General features: G+C 43.1%; 3 protein-coding genes across 3 annotated transcripts in view; 1 reads left to right on the forward strand and 2 right to left on the reverse strand.

Annotated features, from left to right (window-relative positions):
* The window catches only part of LOC308363256 (poly(ADP-ribose) glycohydrolase-like), a 48,451-nt gene extending 42,794 nt beyond the window's left edge, over positions 1–5,657 (reverse strand). The window contains exons 1-8 of the mRNA XM_080836062.1: positions 5,261–5,657; positions 5,036–5,163; positions 4,817–4,883; positions 4,122–4,709; positions 2,212–2,410; positions 1,503–1,619; positions 774–848; positions 74–145 (exon numbers count right to left, since the gene is read on the reverse strand). Coding sequence (XP_080692188.1) covers positions 74–145; positions 774–848; positions 1,503–1,619; positions 2,212–2,410; positions 4,122–4,709; positions 4,817–4,883; positions 5,036–5,163; positions 5,261–5,379 — 1,365 coding nt within the window. The 5' untranslated portion in view covers positions 5,380–5,657. The remainder of the gene's footprint in view (positions 1–73; positions 146–773; positions 849–1,502; positions 1,620–2,211; positions 2,411–4,121; positions 4,710–4,816; positions 4,884–5,035; positions 5,164–5,260) is intronic.
* Positions 5,658–6,418: 761 nt separating this feature from the next.
* chlsn (cholesin) lies at positions 6,419–14,597 on the reverse strand (the record flags this gene model as incomplete). Its single annotated transcript, XM_080835305.1, has 6 exons — positions 14,539–14,597; positions 13,997–14,110; positions 13,120–13,890; positions 7,466–7,605; positions 7,042–7,123; positions 6,419–6,607 (listed from the first exon to the last, which is right to left on the reverse strand). Exons 2-6 carry the CDS (start codon positions 14,108–14,110, stop codon positions 6,419–6,421), a joined length of 1,296 nt encoding a protein of 431 aa, XP_080691431.1. The 5' UTR covers positions 14,539–14,597.
* Positions 10,331–12,675, forward strand: LOC308362046 (G-protein coupled estrogen receptor 1-like; the record flags this gene model as incomplete). Its single annotated transcript, XM_080834537.1, has 2 exons — positions 10,331–10,666; positions 11,827–12,675. 2 exons carry the CDS (start codon positions 10,331–10,333, stop codon positions 12,673–12,675), a joined length of 1,185 nt encoding a protein of 394 aa, XP_080690663.1.
* Positions 14,598–16,535: the final 1,938 nt, after the last annotated feature.

Here is a 16,535-nt window from a genome sequence, read left to right on the forward strand (position 1 = left end):
ATTCTACAGTGTATATGACACTGTTGATCATCATTGACAGAGACAGCTAGAGTTCCAGCAGTCTACTACTCACCTTCACAAACGAGTGCAGGGCGGTAAAGTCCCATTTTTTGGCGTGAGCGGCATTGTACTTCAGTATGGCGTCCTAAAGGAAAATGGGAGTGCACACATTTAGCAAGAGAAACTTGGGACGAACTCACTAAACTTCTCATGCCACTGTAAAGCGGTCAGCTTTTTATGATTGTTCACATTTCCATATTGAGGCAATGCCTGGGCATGACTGCTGTGCATATGCAATGCTTTGTCGCCACCTCTTGGGCTGCACTTGTAATTGCATGATGCTTTGCACAGCCATGCATTGAATTACAGTAATAAATGAGTAATAAAGACCAAAAATAATCATCTTATTTCTGTGATGAGCTACAGACCTCTCTTGGCTTTATGTATTATATGTTTGTTATCACTATATAACATGGCTTCAGATTTTAGCCTTATATACTGTTTCAATGTAGCATCCTGCTTTCTCATGTACAGTAAATGCATGCTCACCAGTGATACGTATGCGTACATGATGTTTAATATATCGGACATCTCATGTTATTTCTTTGATGAGTTACCGACCTCCAGTGGCCGTATGTATTATATGTCTTTGGATTTCAGTCTCATGTTCTATTTCAATGTATTAATGCTCTCTGTATATTCATGCTCATCTGTAGAAGTTCACTGATACTTCTGCGTACAGTAGAGACGACATTGAAATTAGCTGAAATCACCTTAACATCACCGAAGCTGCCGAACGTCCGACTTAGTGTTTTCTCAATCAGGGCCCATCTGCTCTGAACTCCGTCCTGTTGAAGAAGCACAGCCGTCAGCCATCAGACATATACACACACACACACACACACACACACACACACACACACACACACACACACACACACACACACACACACACACACATATGTATCCTATATATACTTATTTTTGTATTTTTTTAAATAGTTTTATATACAATTTATATTTATGTGTGTGTGAACTGTGTAGGGTAAGTAGCTAACAAAAAGGCAAGCTAAATAGAACAAGGCATATGTCAGAGACTATTCATAAGGAGTGAATAACTCATTCAATCTAAACGGTATGTGTGCCAACATTATTGTTAGTGAAATTAGTAGAATAAAAATTTGCCAACATTATATTATATTATAACATTATAGTTAGTCAAATTAGTAGAATATAATGTTATAATAGAATGTGTCTCACAACATTATATTATAACATTATAGTTAGTGAAATAGGTAGAATACAGTATGTGTGCCAACATTATAATATATTATAATATTATAATTAGTGAAATGAGAAGAATATGCACAAAGTGAGAAGGAAGTCACCGCAAAAGTAAATGAGCTATTAAGTTCAGACTGCTATGTCTTGTGGATGTATTATATATTATGACATATATATATTATGTATTGTGGATGTTTTATATATTATTATATACATACCTCTACTGGAAAGAGGTTCTTTTCGGAGCATGGCATCTTGACATGGATGTCGTCCCAGGCATCTTTGAACCTGGTGGGGTAGGCCACAGGCACCATGCCAGGCTGCAGGAGGTCTGTCTGAGGAAAGAAAACAAGATCGCTGTCAGACCATGGAACGGACATTTCAGGTACGACACAGTGTAGACAGCGCCTGATTCACCGTCCGGGCTGAAATAAAGCTATGTGTGCTATAACACCAAGCAAAATAACTGATATGGAGGGTCCTCTTAGGAAGTTTCCTGAATGTTTGCAAAAGTCTCTGTTATAAGATGAGTCTCAGATATGTCTGTGCAATATAAATCATACTATAGTCATTATAATGTAAAGAAATCATACTTTAGTCATTGTAATGTAAAGAAATCAGACTACAGCTATCATAATGTCAAGAAATCTTACTATAGTCATCAAAACGTAATGACAAAAGTGTGCCAATACCCTGGAAGAGCTGTGGTGCCCTCTTACCCTGATGGCGACAGTGTACCAATACCCTGGAGGACATGTGGTGCCCTCTTACCCTGATGGCAACAGTGTACCAATACCCTGGAGGACATGTGGTGTCCTCTTACCCTGATGGCAACAGTGTACCAATACCCTGGAGGAGATGTGGTGCCCTCTTACCCTGATGGCAACAGTGTACCAATACCCTGGAGGAGATGTGGTGCCCTCTTACCCTGATGGCGACAGTGTGGGCCTCCATAGCTCTCAGTGGCGGTAGAGGGAGGCTGCAGGCGGGCGTCCTCCTCATCTCAGAGATTGGGCTCCCCAGCCAGGTGACCCCATCATCGTCATCGTCGTCATCCTCTGATGGTCCCTCACTGCCACTGTCACTCACTCCATCCCCCTGCAGGTTCTGCCTTAGGCTGCCTGCACTGCTCGCAGAAAGGGCCAAAGCAGAGGGATAATAGTAAATAAATAATAATGGATTTTATTTAAATAGCACCCTTAAAATACAATGAAATCTCAAGGTGCTTTACAGGGTAAAACAATCAATCACAATAATCGAATATAATAATAAAAAACGCTAAAGTCAGAGAAAAATAATAATAAAATAAAATGACTAGTGTTAAACACCACCAGAACAACAGCTGGCTAATGTCAATGTCTGCCTTGGGTCAAAAGGCAAGGAAGATACAAGCTAATTCATGTGCACTGAGTGAACTACATTTAATAGAATTAAGCCTTCACACACTGGTCTTTCTGGACATGATCTTAAAACGCTCTAAATAACAACATACTGTATATCATTAATACATTTAATCAATGGAGTTCATGTTATGATAATGGCGAATAGACAGAAATTATTGAATACACTGCAACATTGATTGATTGATTACAGCGTGAAAACCAAACCAAGACAGAGCAGAAAGCAACACCAACGGAAGATAACACACAATTATTTGCATGAATTACTCACAGTAAATGTTTCCTGCTAGAGTAAAACCAATCCCTTATAATATGTGGTCTCGCAGGGTCATTTTGCCAAAACCTGGACAAGCAGGCAGACAGTCCCACTACAGACAGTCCGAACAGTAACCTCATACTCTGTTGAACACACAAGACTTATCACCGCATTGTACAAACCATACAATGTGATTTCTATATAGAACTAGAACTCCAATGTACAAAACCTACAGCGCAAAGATGCTGTGGTAAAAACTAAACAGTCTAAAAACATGACTGACAGACAACAAAGCCATCAACAAACTATAGATTCATCAAAAATATTGCTCAGAATTATGCAGAACACAGAGGAAACTTAGTCAACGACTACAGACCTTTAGACATCCAAAGCAAACGGCTTTGATGCGTACAACAGCAACAAATAAAAACTCTTTTGGTCTCTCTCTCAGTTTGGAAGGCAGTTTACTTGAATCCATTTATGACCTGCTATGATAATGCTGGTAATAAAACCATAATATAGTAGGCTGGATCGGGTATATCGTGGCAAGTAATCACTTGCTGAAGGGAAAGAGATACAAACACTTACTGAATTACTGAACTGCAATAAGGTTTTCACTTTCGTTTCACCCAAGACAGACAACCGAAAACTAAACCTTGCTACACCAGTGTACCTGCCTTGCCTTACGACGATGTCGCAACACAACAAACTTATAACGTAAAACGTCACAACACAACCCGAGAGATTAGGTACATTATTTCAAATAAGCCTTTTACTGGTAAAATACAACGCAGCTGCCTGTCAAAATTCCCAAATGCTAAGTCGCGGAGTGTTCCCACATGTCCACTCTATGTGATGGTTATTTTAGCTACTTCCACTTGGGGTCACTATTAGCGCCTTTGCTCTATTTTGAATGGGAAACTTTCGATGGAAGCACAATATATTTTGGGGGAAAGAACAGCATGGTTCACTTCATGACAACCACTCACCGCCCAAAGAAAAAAACAACAGCAACTAAATATTCTCCTAAATTACACGTCCAGGCTATCTAAAAAAAACACTTTCCTATTCTCAAGCAATCTGCCATTCACAAATGACCGCATTCTGAAACAACATATAAGGAAAGGATTTGGTAAACAATGGAGAATTAAGAATTTCGTTCTAGAGTGAGATGGACACACCTTGTAGAGGGGGTCACTGACGGAGGTTTGCTGAAGAAGTCTGTGATTTTGGGCCCTGGCTTATTACATCCCTTGGGCCCCATCCATGACCTAGCTGACTCTATGCTGCTCTGGGTCTCCATGGTGACATCCTCCCCTGCCTGGTCCAGCTCATCTGGAGTAAGATCCCCATCAGTCAAGCTCTCAGCCTGGGCCTTGGCCTCCACAGGCTGGGCTGAACTGACAGCAGCATCCCTGGTGCTCTGGGAGTGTGCCTGGATCCGGTCAACTTCCTCTCTCTCCTCATGGGCGGCTGACCGGAGTGGGAGCATGTCAGGACTCTCTGGGTTCATCATGTCCGCGTCCATCTGGGTTTCGGGGTCCATGACGCTGGGCGGTGTTTGGGGCTCTAAGGACAGGTTTGGCCTCTTCACCACCCATTTGTCTAGGGAGCTCCTGGGCCTCTGGCGCTGGAAGCTCTTCCCTCCTCGAACCACCTGGGTCCGGGATTGTCCCTGCGTCCGCTCTAGTGACGAAGGCTGCCTCACACTCATCTTACCAGGGGGAAAAGACCGCACAGGTTTCTCTGTGTCGCCATGTTTCTTTGAGCTGTAGTAAAACACACCCTTCAGTTAAAAGATTCTTCAATTCAGCAAGGTATTGCAATTAATTTAAATGAACAACAAAGGTTTACAAAGACTCAAAGAATAGCCCACCTGTCCTCACTGCTCACTACTCTATCCATTGCAGCAAAACTTGTAAGGAGACCTTCTCTCTTTGTTCCTAGAATAGAGATACATAGAACAAAATAATGAATAACATTAATAGTTTTTGACGCAGGGATGACTGTGTGTGTGCGTGGTGGTAAGCAAGGCGAGATTAAAAGGTTCACTGGTGTTTATCAAGAATATAATTTAGAGTCTTTATGCCCTTGCCTTTGTCGGGGTCTGTTATGGTGGTGGGCGATTTGGACTGAAGACCTGTTTTGTTGACACTTTCAGGAGAAGTGGTCTCAAGCCTCAGTCTCTTTCTGAGCGGCGCGACACCAGACAGTGTAGTCATGCTTTTACAAAATATGGAAGCATCAGGACAATGTCTCTAGAAGGAGGTCCGATATAAACAGTTATGCTGTATGAAATATGCTGAGTTAACATACTCACAATGTGAGGTTCGTAAGGACCAGTGAAGCGGTGAAGGATTGGTGAGGAGCCGGGTAGTGCTGCCAATAAACTTTTTTCCATAGGCGTTTGAGTAAACTTGACATAAACCCAGCAGCCATAAGATATCGGTAGCGGGATGGTTTCCTGGTTTTCAATTGTCCATTTAAGAAGTAAGGCCAATTAACAAAACGTTTATTGTTGTTCTCAAAAATAGTCTCGGGCTAACTTCAACTGACATGCTAGCTAGCTAATGTTGGAGTCAGCATCCTGTCATCCTGCCTGTGCAACTCGGGAACGTTTAGTTGTCTTTTGAATACCTACCCTGGCAGGATAGGTACTCAAATGCACGTTAAAATTAATTATTTATTATGGTGAAACTTGACAGAATCATGCAGCTGTTACATTAACTGAATGCTCAAAGCTTTGTGCGGCATTATGACCCCTGTGATAATTTAGACTTCCGGGTGCTTTCGATTTTTTTCTGTCAAAATAACAGTACGCATTGTTTGCACTTAAAAGTCCTAACATAACTGGAGGTTTTTCGTTTTTTATCATCAACCGCGAAAGAGCTTCCTCGAAATATATTACCGCAAATGTTTTATTATCTGATTATCTGAAGGAGTGTTTGATAGTAAAATGGGCAGGTTACAAAACAAAAGCCTTTCTTCATCTTTTATGTACAAAGAATGTCTGATATGTGTAATGTAGATTCAGCATGCTTTCCGTACTAATACAAATATTAGGTAGAGGAGATTGTTCTATTCTAAGTGGAAGCCATAAAACATACGTAGTACCTATAGACAGTATACCATAAGCCATTCAGGGAGGTCAAATAATATTTCAGTCAGGATAAATAACCCCTTTGCTACCTTCAAACTACCTACATAGAATGTAGGTTTAGACTTTAGAGTGTGTTTTAATTGCAAGATAAGGAAATGGGCATTCTTTAGGGGAGGTTCATGAATCCAGCGGCAAATTCTTAGATCAAAGCAGTAAATCATTTGAGCAAATGACAGTGTACAGTTCATCCAAATTCCATAGAAGGGACCTACAAACTGATGCAACACTCACATTCATTAGTTAAAAATGATTTTTATTGTAAAAGGTGTGTGTGTGTGTGTGTGTGTGTGTGTGTGTGTGTGTGTGTGTGTGTGTGTATTAGTCTACTGAGAGAAGCCGAACAACTTCAAGGGCCCTCTGTATTTTTTTCTTCTCCTCTTCACTTTGAGACGTGTCCCCTTTGTCCTCTTTAATCATGGCCTCTGCTTTCTCAACGGTGACGTCCCGTGCCGCTCCACGCATATTCTCCAGATATGACATTGTGATGGAGAAAGATGCATCAGACACCTTACGAGGGGGCAAAGGAAGGGAGAGAGAATAAGATACAGCAGAATGAGGGAGAGATGAAGGGAGACAGAAAGAGGAAGAGAAAGAAAGAGAGACGAAAGAAAAAACAAAGAGTGTGGATGAGCCAGGTGCATCAGTAAACATTCTCGGTGTTGTGACTGCCATCATTCTAGCAGCAAAAATGCAAATTGTGCAGGACTACACGGGAGCACTGCTAATTGGCTGGTTCTCTTCTCCCCTGTGGTCAGGCCTGAAGCAGTGTATACTCTGTGTAGAGAGGGGTGGTCATGGATGTGTGTATGTGATTGTGAGTATGAGTGTGTGTGTGTGTGTCAGAGAGAGTGTGTGTGTGTGTGCGCTTGGGAGAATGTGTGTGAGAGAGAGTGCATGAGAGTGTGTGTGTGTGTGTGTGTGTGTGTGTGTTTATGGTTTACCTTTGCTGCATCATAAAGGTGCTGAAGAAGCCACGTCTGTCTGATCTTCTGAAACTTCCACTCAGATCTCCGCTCAGACCAGCTAAAATTATGAGAAATCAAATACATTCACAGTTATGTTCAATATGCAACTTATGATATGAATGTCATCTTTTTATGTATAATTTCTGAGTGATCAAAGACAAAATATGTATATAAAAGTATGTCTGCTATAAAGATATATACTTCTGTGCATGTGTATGTATCTGTGCATGCACAGAGGTCTACTATGTTATTTACTGTATCCATCAGAGAGAGATGGAAAGACGTGTGTGTGTGTGTGTGTGTGTGTGTGTGTGTGTGTGTGTGTGTGTGTGTGTGTGTGTGTGCGCGCGTGCGTGCGTGCGTGAGAGAGGGAGAGTGTGAGTTTGAATAGGTATTTTACCAGCTCAGATATTCCAGTGCCTTCTCTGTTGCTTTGCTCTGGTCCTCTTTCTTCTCCTCACCGGTCCCCTCTTCTCTTTTTCTCAATTTCTCCTCTTTCTTCAAAATCTTTTTCATCTTCCTCTCCAGCACTCTTCGCTCCTGAAAAAAGCAGATCATAGACTATTAACGATTTTTTTTTTACATATATGAATTGCATTTTGTAGTAAAGCTACAACTTGGCTGATTTAACAGACAAGGAACAATGTCACAACTGGCTGCTAAGCCCAAGGCATGATGTCAGCGCAGCCAAGCGATATGATCAGTCTACCACATAAGGCAGCACCATCATAGGAAACAATGGCATTGGAGACTTGACCTCAGACGGCGCCTAAGTTTCTCGAGCTGTTGTCGGTGAGACCAGTTCCAAGAACCTACCCCTCATTCTGCATCCTTTACAGACCCAAAACACACAGCAGACACAAAGGGGAAAGACTCCGAGAGACAGACCACACGAGAGAGCCGATGTCAGTCAGAGGGACATTTCTATATTAGTTTAATGGAACCTGATTCCCATGCATTACTGCTTTACAGATAAGTTATGCTACTGCCCACTTACATGGTTTGAAAGCTATAGTTATCCTATGTCTGTCCTCCAAACATACAGAGTAGGTCAGGGAAATCCACCCCCCCTCTAAATACCCCCCCTAGCAAGCTCAGCTTTTGGACTGTAAAACCCTGTGTACAGCCATGCATGCACACACACGCACTCACACTGTCTCTCACACACACACACAGACACACACGTTTGGCATGCTAACAGTCAGGCTATTTCTTAAGGAGCCCTCTGGACTCAGTGGACCCCTGGTTATGAGAGTGCACATATTTTAAAGTACACTCTCTCCCTTCACATCTCCTCCTTAAGGGCCCATTTCAATCAGCCTCCATTTTGTTTTCAGTAAACATGCAGTCGCCACGTTCCCTGCATCCCACCACCGCCTGTGTTTATATATTTGTACATTAGACACACACACAGACAGAAACGCACGTACACACACAAACCTACACACACCTACATACGCTGGCTCAGTGAAAAGATTTAAAGATTTTTCTCAACAAACCAGTGAATTCTAGAAACCTTGTATCCATTTGTATAAAATGCACTGCCTCGCAGACACACAATGGCAAAATGAACCAATAAAAAGACAACATAATACTAAAATCTTAACAAACACTTATTTCCTTGTACCCTTAAAATTAAATTATAGGGGTAGTTCTAAAAGCTTTTTTATTTGCATTGTTTGCGTATGCAATGTACAACTATAATGTGTATAATGTTGCATCTTTAATTTAAAACCCCGGGTCTTAAGCCAAAGAAGACTAGTGGGAGAAAACTGCAGAGGGGAGTGGCCAAGGTAGAGGAGGGAGGCGGAGTCTGACCCACTGGGGGAAAAGCAGATTCTCAGAAGAGCACATGACGGACAGGTACACCAGGTGTGCGTTACAAAGACAGAAAGAAAGATTAAGGAAACGTACTGAGCAAACGAGAGAAAAATGAGGGGAAAAGGGAAGGCTATAACGGCTGGATATATCTACTTCAACTTGGAAACGCAAATAAGGCCAAGGACACAAAGAGGTAAGAACTGCAACTGGCCTATGCATTCTATGGTTTTATGGATGATTTAAATGGAAGATCGGTCTTTGCTCCAGACTGCATAAATGAGAGGATGGTCGGTGTTTGAGTGGCATAAAACTTGTACAAATAGAAGAAGCAAGCGCGATAATAAGAAGTGAGCTGTTTAGGTGGGCCTGTGTTAAGGGCATCAACCATTGGTGTAGGTGAAATATAAACAGTACCAAGTAAATTCTCTGCAAAGGAGATAAAATAATGAACTCCAAATGAATGGAAAAGTTCAGTTTATGGAGATTGGAAACTAGAGACACAATGGTTATCAAAAGTCGCACCGATTTGTCTGTCTGCTCTCAAGTACTAGGGCAATAGTCATCAGCAATAGTGAACCTGAAAAGCTGTACCACAGGTGTGCAATATTAGAGTTCTTACACAAGCTACTTATCAAAAGGCTATGAGCTTCTTTCCCATAAATAAAATAAAATGGAAATGCTATCTTATTTTTGGACACTGAGACTGTATCTTTCTGTCTTTGTGTTGTGAAATTCTGTTGTGAACTTCTGTTGCAGAACTACACAGTGACAATGATACTGCTGTTGCATTTATCTTAATTCCAGCAGAATTTCCATTGTGAAATCTAAGCCCCTTTACAAGCACTGCTTAAGTAAGCAAGCTCTGTATGTTTCAGAGATGACTGACTGTCAGCTGACCTTTCTTCGAAAGGAGCTATGAGAGCTATGTTTACAGTCAATAAAACTGTGATTATTAAAACATCATTCCCTAAAGATCTTTGATGATTTGGACCTATGATGTCATCCAGAAGTGAGTGAAAAAAGGTGTAGTGTAGAAACTGCAGAAGCCTATTACGGAAAGGATGTTTCCTGAGTGTGGATTCAGTGTCATCACAATAAGAGAAAGACTGTCCACACACACAGTCTCACAGGTATGTCTGTCTCTCTGTCTCTGTCTTTGTCTGTCTGTCTGTCTGTCTGTCTGTCTGTCTGTCTGTCTGTCTGTCTGTCTGTCTGTCTGTCTGTCTGTCTGTCTGTCTGTCTGTCTGTCTTCTCACAGAAGGCACAGGGAAGTGTGTGTGAGGGACATCCGTCAAACAAACTGAGAAGAGGTGAACTAACAAACTCAAGAGTGCAAGTACACATACGCACGCACACGCAGAGGGGCGAGGAGACAGAGTAAACACAGTCAGCCACCATGTGACATAAGACGCCAATGCAACTTTGAAAGGGAATGGAGTTTTCGATGACACCCCCGCCAAACACCTCCGAGCTGCCCCTGTCGCTTGGCAACAACACGGCTGCAACCGACCCGCTCTCCCAAAACGCGTTTGTGGTGAGCCTGCTCCTCTCCTGCCTCTACACCACCTTCCTGTTCCCCCTTGGCCTTCTGGGTAATCTCCTGATCATGCTGGTGAACCTTGACCCTTGTTCCCGCATGACCACGCCCGACCTGTACTTCACTAACCTGGCACTGGCCGATCTGGTGCTGGTGCTAGACTCGCTCATCGAGGTGTTCAACGTCAACGCCCATTACTATGACAACGCCCTGCTCTGCACCTGCATGGCTCTGTTTCTGCAGGTGAGTGCAAACATCACAACCGGCAAGTCCCTCTCTGGCCCGCCCTCCTGTCTGACCGCTGGGTTTACGCACCAAGAGGCTAGCTGTAAAATGTTATGAAAATCAGTGGGGGAAAAACATAGACCATAAATTGGGATGGGACTGTATCTATCACAGACACAGTAAGCAGAATGTAGTCTGCCTCATCCATGCAGCAAAAGAAAATAACAAAAAAAAAAGGAATGTGTACATTTGTACAAAAGCATGTACATCTCTGCAACTAACTATTGAATAACAAACATTGGAGGACAGATATATCAGCATAATTAAGTATTGGGCCATTAACTCATGATGGAAAGTTGAGATCCAAAGATAATCCTTGTAAAGGTTATACAATATGTCTGGCATACTGACCAACATGGAATCCCCCCCCCCACACACACCAGAAGATGACCTTACAAGACTCGAGTGTTCATTTCTCACATACACCCTCCCTGCTGTCCTCTGATTAGTGTGTGTGTGTGTGTTTTGGGTCAGTGCTTGACATGAGGGCTTGACCAGGTCAAACACACACACAGGACTCTTGCCCTCCTTGTGACTGCAGTAGCCTGGTATAACCAGACCCAAATTCACTCCTGGGCGGAGCCAGGCTAGTGACCGCAGGTCATGGGTCACATAAAGGCTAGAAGCGATAATTTGGCATGTAAGTCTGATAGCAAAATGTAATATACGATGAAGATGTGAACACCTTTGATTTGGTAACCTATCTGCAGTTCATCATCAGCTCCCTGTGGCTTGCCTCTAACCTCTGAGGTCCTATTTATCTCAATCATCTTCTATGGTTCAACTGCAAGGTAGTCAGATATCAGGTACATGTGGGTCCTACAGAGCGTACAGCCACAGAATGCCTATGTGCAAATTGCTGACTTCCATCACTTCCTGATGAAAAAAGCAGTTTATCACATTACGAGAGTAAGAGTCCTCTTTCATTTAGATGCTAAGCCTAAGACATCCGATGCCACTTCAGCAAGAAGCTGAAAGGGTACAAAAGTGTATGATTACTTTAATCCATTTCAAATTAGTATACATTGCAATGTGCAATGTGTTCTCCCTGACAACAGTGTATGGTTTCTCTAACCCATTGCATTGTGTGTGTGTGTGTGTGTGTGTGTCTCTTAAAGGTGAACATGTACAGCAGTGTGTTCTCGCTGACGTGGATGAGCCTGGACCGCTGCATGGCCCTGACGCGCCTCTCGGGCCGCGCCATTTCCTCCAGCGCTAGCCTGCAGCGAGCCCGCCTGGCCTGTGCCACCATCTGGGCGGCGGCCGCCCTCCTCACCCTGATCCCATTCGCCGCTGCACACGCCCATCACGGCTGGGGGCAGGGCTTCTGCTTTGCGGGCATGGCCGAGGTGCAGTGGCTGGAGGTAACAGTGGGCTTCCTCCTACCGCTCTGCATAATCTGCGTGTGCTACACACTGATTGGCCGGGAGCTCGTTAACACCCGTCCACATGGCGTGCAGAGGCGTGGCCGGCTGAAGGCCCTGCGGATGATTGTCGCCGCGGTGACCGTTTTCTTTGTGTGCTGGCTGCCCGAGAACGTGTTCATCTGCATGCACCTGATGCGCGGCGCCACCGGACCTTCGCGTCGTCGGGGAAACAGCTCGCTATGGCAACAGTATCCGCTCACGGGTCACCTGGTGACCCTGGCAGCCTGCACAAACTCCTGTCTGAACCCGCTGATCTACAGCCTGATTGGGGGAACGTTCACTGACAAACTACGCCAGTTCGTCAAACACCACGCACGCTGCACTCACTCCCACGCACCAGGGCAAACACACACAGACCCCGCCTGCCCGCACCGTCACCACGAGGACTTTGGGAACAGTCTTGCACAGGAGGCCGTGCCTGAAGGAGAATGTGTGTGTGCGAGGCTGCCAGAGAGCATTACAGACTACAATCAGTGTGTGAGACAATCACCAATGCATTACACATATTCTGCCAGACTACAGAAACAGCTTCGGAACTGAACAGACAAAGGTGAAACAAGACTATGAACTATGTCTATGACAGTATGCAAATAAAGTATACTACTTTAGAAATTACATACTATTTCAGACAGACCACAAAGGGATTGGAGTTGCTCAGTAGGGAATTCAATCAACCAGGAATCTCTACATTCCCAACCTGAATATGGCTCCTCTTGACTGTGTTTTAAAAATGTTTTACAAGACACTTAACACCCAATGTAAATGGCCTAGCACACTCAGTGACTGACATGAACACTGCTGCCTGTATAGCGCTACATTATAACTAAGGCCTACGTACAAAACAAATGGAGCTTGCTGATGCAGACAGACCCAAGTGCGACCAGACAAGCGATTCAATGATAAAAAATAATGAACTAATCATCCAGTCACCAATCTTTGATAAAACCAGGTACACATGTTTCAAGGAGTGCAGAGTATACATACCTCTCCAGTCATCTCCTCCTCCTCCACATTTTGTGCCTCCTCTTCTGGCTTCACCTTCTGTTTTTTTACTTTTTTAGCTACAACCTCCACCGTCACCTCCTCCTCTTCCACATTTTGTGCCTCCTCTTCTGGCTTCACCTTCTGTTTTTTAACTTTTTTAGCTACAACCTCCACCGTCACCTCCTCCTCTTCTGGCTTCACCTTCTGTTTTTTTACTTTTTTAGGTACAACCTCTCCAGTCACCTCCTCCTCTTCTGGCTTTGTCTGCATCTTCTGTTTTTTTACTTTTTTAGCTACAACCTCTCCAGTCACCTCCTCCTCTTCCACATGTTGTGCCTCCTCTTCTGCCTTCAACTTCTGTTTTTTAACTTTTTTAGCTACAACCTCCACCGTCACCTCCTCCATCACCTCCTCCTCTTCTGGCTTCACCTTCTGTTTTTTCACTTTTTTAGGTACAACCTCCACCGTCACCTCCTCCTCTTCTGGCTTTGTCTGCACCTTCTGTTTTTTAACTGTTTTAGCTACAACCTCTCCAGTCACCTCCTCCTCTTCTGGCTTCACCTTCCGTTTTTTTACTTTTTTAGCTACAACCTCTACCGTCACCTCCTCCTCTTCGGCGTGTTGTGCCTCCTCTTCTGGCTTCACCTTCCGTTTTTTTACTTTTTTAGCTACAACCTCTACATTCACCTCCTCCTCTTCTGCATGTTGTACCTCCTCTTCTGGCTTCCCCTTCGGCTTTTTTACTTTTTTAGGTACAACCTCTGACATTTCCTGTGGAAATACAAAACAATTGGCATTCAAACACAGACACACCATAACAACTCACATTCTCTCTTTAGAAATAATGAATATCAAATACAAGTACAACAGCCACTACCTCAGTGTTGTCCTTTTTCCTCTTCTCTTTTGCTGGTCCCTTCTCCCCTTCTATGTTTTTCATGGTCTTGTTTTTTTTCGTTGAGGATGCGTCACTATTTGCTTTTACGGCCATCTGTATAAAACAAATGTCAATATGATATAATGTAAATGGGACACACTATTGTTGGTCATACAAGAACGTGAATTATGTCTAAACGTATGAAAATGTTAAGCTCATCAACAAACACCTGAAAATTGCATGTCTACCTTTCACCAGAAAGCTTTGTCCATATAAACTGCCAACGATCTATATGGGGCTGATGTAGAACTCTATATCACAGGTATCTTAGCTTTTAAAAAGCACACATTCGCCCTCGTTAGCTAGCTAGCTATAAACAGAGGTTTGCCTAACACACTGAACTACAACCACTAGGTTGTTTTAAAAAGCTGTTTAAAGCTAAACGAAACAATTAAAAATGATAGTAATGAGGAATAGATGGTTGTCATGTATTACTTTCATAACTCAAACATATGATGTATAATAATGAAGGACAAACTTACACTGTGATTTCACAAACCACGAAAGACACGCGACTACGGAGTAGGCTACTTCCTTGCACAGATCCACGTGGGAAATAGTATCGACTTGCACCCACCGTGATCTCTTCACTGATTGGTGGGGGGAAGCTTTTGCAGTGGCAAAGCCTTGAGTCTACAAGGAGGTCTGTCGCTGCCAAATGTGAGGACCCGCCTGATGTGAGTCCGCATGCGCAAACTTTGCGACACTATTGTAGTACAACGAGCCAGGTAATGCTGGTGGTGTAGGCTACAGCATGAAGTGGAATGACAAGCGCATTTGTTTACGTTTGAAATCCACCAAGGTTTATGATGTTAAGCTTCTTGTTTATTGAATTATTAGTTAAGCAGTGCATTCATTAGCCTACTACAGTAATACAACATAGCCCCATATGTTGACACTGAGCCTTATGCTGTAAACCGTTGACAAAATTATGAAACACTACGTTAAATAAACCTACATTATGCGTTAAGAGAAGCCAGATACGTTGATATTAAACCATGTATGAGCATGCACGTCTTGGATATTTCTCGGCTACGTCATCACTGGTTGCGTGCGCAATCTCGCGGCAGAAAGAAGCAAGATAACGTTGAAGTGGATGAGAAAGCTGTGGAGGAAGGCAACATGACAGGGAGTTGTTGTGTGGTGAACTGCTCTAACAGAGTTGGTAAGATGTTCAGTATACCCAGGAGGAAGCCTCCGTTTGCCTGGGAACACGTATAAAGACGGCCATCTGGCTTCATTATGCGTTAAGAGAAGCCAGATACGTTGATATTAAACCATGTATAAGCATGCACGTCTTGGATATTTCTCGGCTACGTCATCACTGGTTGCGTGCGCAATCTCGCGGCTGAAAGAAGCAAGATAACGTTGAAGTGGATGAGAAAGCTGTGGAGGAAAAATAAGATATCAACTCAAATCAAATATAGAAAAAGGCTCAACAATGTACAAGGTTACGTTTGGGAATATGTTGAGGGTGTGTGCAAGCATTCATGGCAACAGAATAGGGAACGGTAGGCTAAATAAGTAATAAACAATACATTTAAACTGGGTTTTCTGTATTCATTTGTATTGGGGTAGATGGCTTTCTGCCGCGGATTTGCGCGCGCAGCCTTTAATGTTTGTATACAAGAAACCCATGTTGTAGGCCTACAAGAAACCCATGTTGTATCATCCAATTGAAACCCAATCGTATCATCGGTAATTAAATTCGTTTGGCTTGACTTGAATAGTAGCATACATTTTGTTTGCATGTTACTGGCATTATGTATCAAGATGGAAATACTGTCCTTAGAATCTAATAACCCTAAAACAGCACTATTTTGCCTGAAGCGCAAATGTTGTTCTCGAAGTAAGATGATATACTGTGTGGTCGCTTGGATTGTAAATAAATATTTGCAGTTCGCCGGCAACATTTCTGATTTATGTCTAAGCAAATGAAAACACATGATTCAGCCCTCTGTGAAAGACGGAGACGCGTCCCTGAGTTTTACGTCATTTACAGCGACTCTGTTTAAACAACCGGCCGGCAGGTGGCGGAAATGCTGCTTTTTTTATTTAAATTATTATGAAAGCAAGAAAGTGTTCTCCTCCGGACATTATATAGCGATGCACGGTTGTTACATGACCTGAGAATATCGACTTGGGTGAGATGAGATGAGAGGATCTCATCATGTCAAGAAATGGACAACGTCTCATCTGTAGTTTGACGCGCTATTGGACGTGTCAAGGGATTTTTCCGAATGGAGGTCACACAGTGCCAAGGTAAGTAAGGAAACGAGTCCCGTAGAATAATAGGGTATGACTGAGCGGTGTATGGATGGGACGTTCATGTGGTCATGTCTGATAGCCAGCTAAGAGTCATCGTAACTGCTTTTTACCAGGTTATTTATAAGAACAGAATAGCTAACCTGCTGGTGTGTGATTAGGAAATATGTCTGAACGTGTCAGTTCTTTCCAAAGGTCTGTAATTGGGGGGTTA

This window comes from Sprattus sprattus (assembly GCF_963457725.1).
Source record: "Sprattus sprattus genome assembly, chromosome: 3".
NCBI classification, from domain to species: domain Eukaryota; kingdom Metazoa; phylum Chordata; class Actinopteri; order Clupeiformes; family Clupeidae; genus Sprattus; species Sprattus sprattus.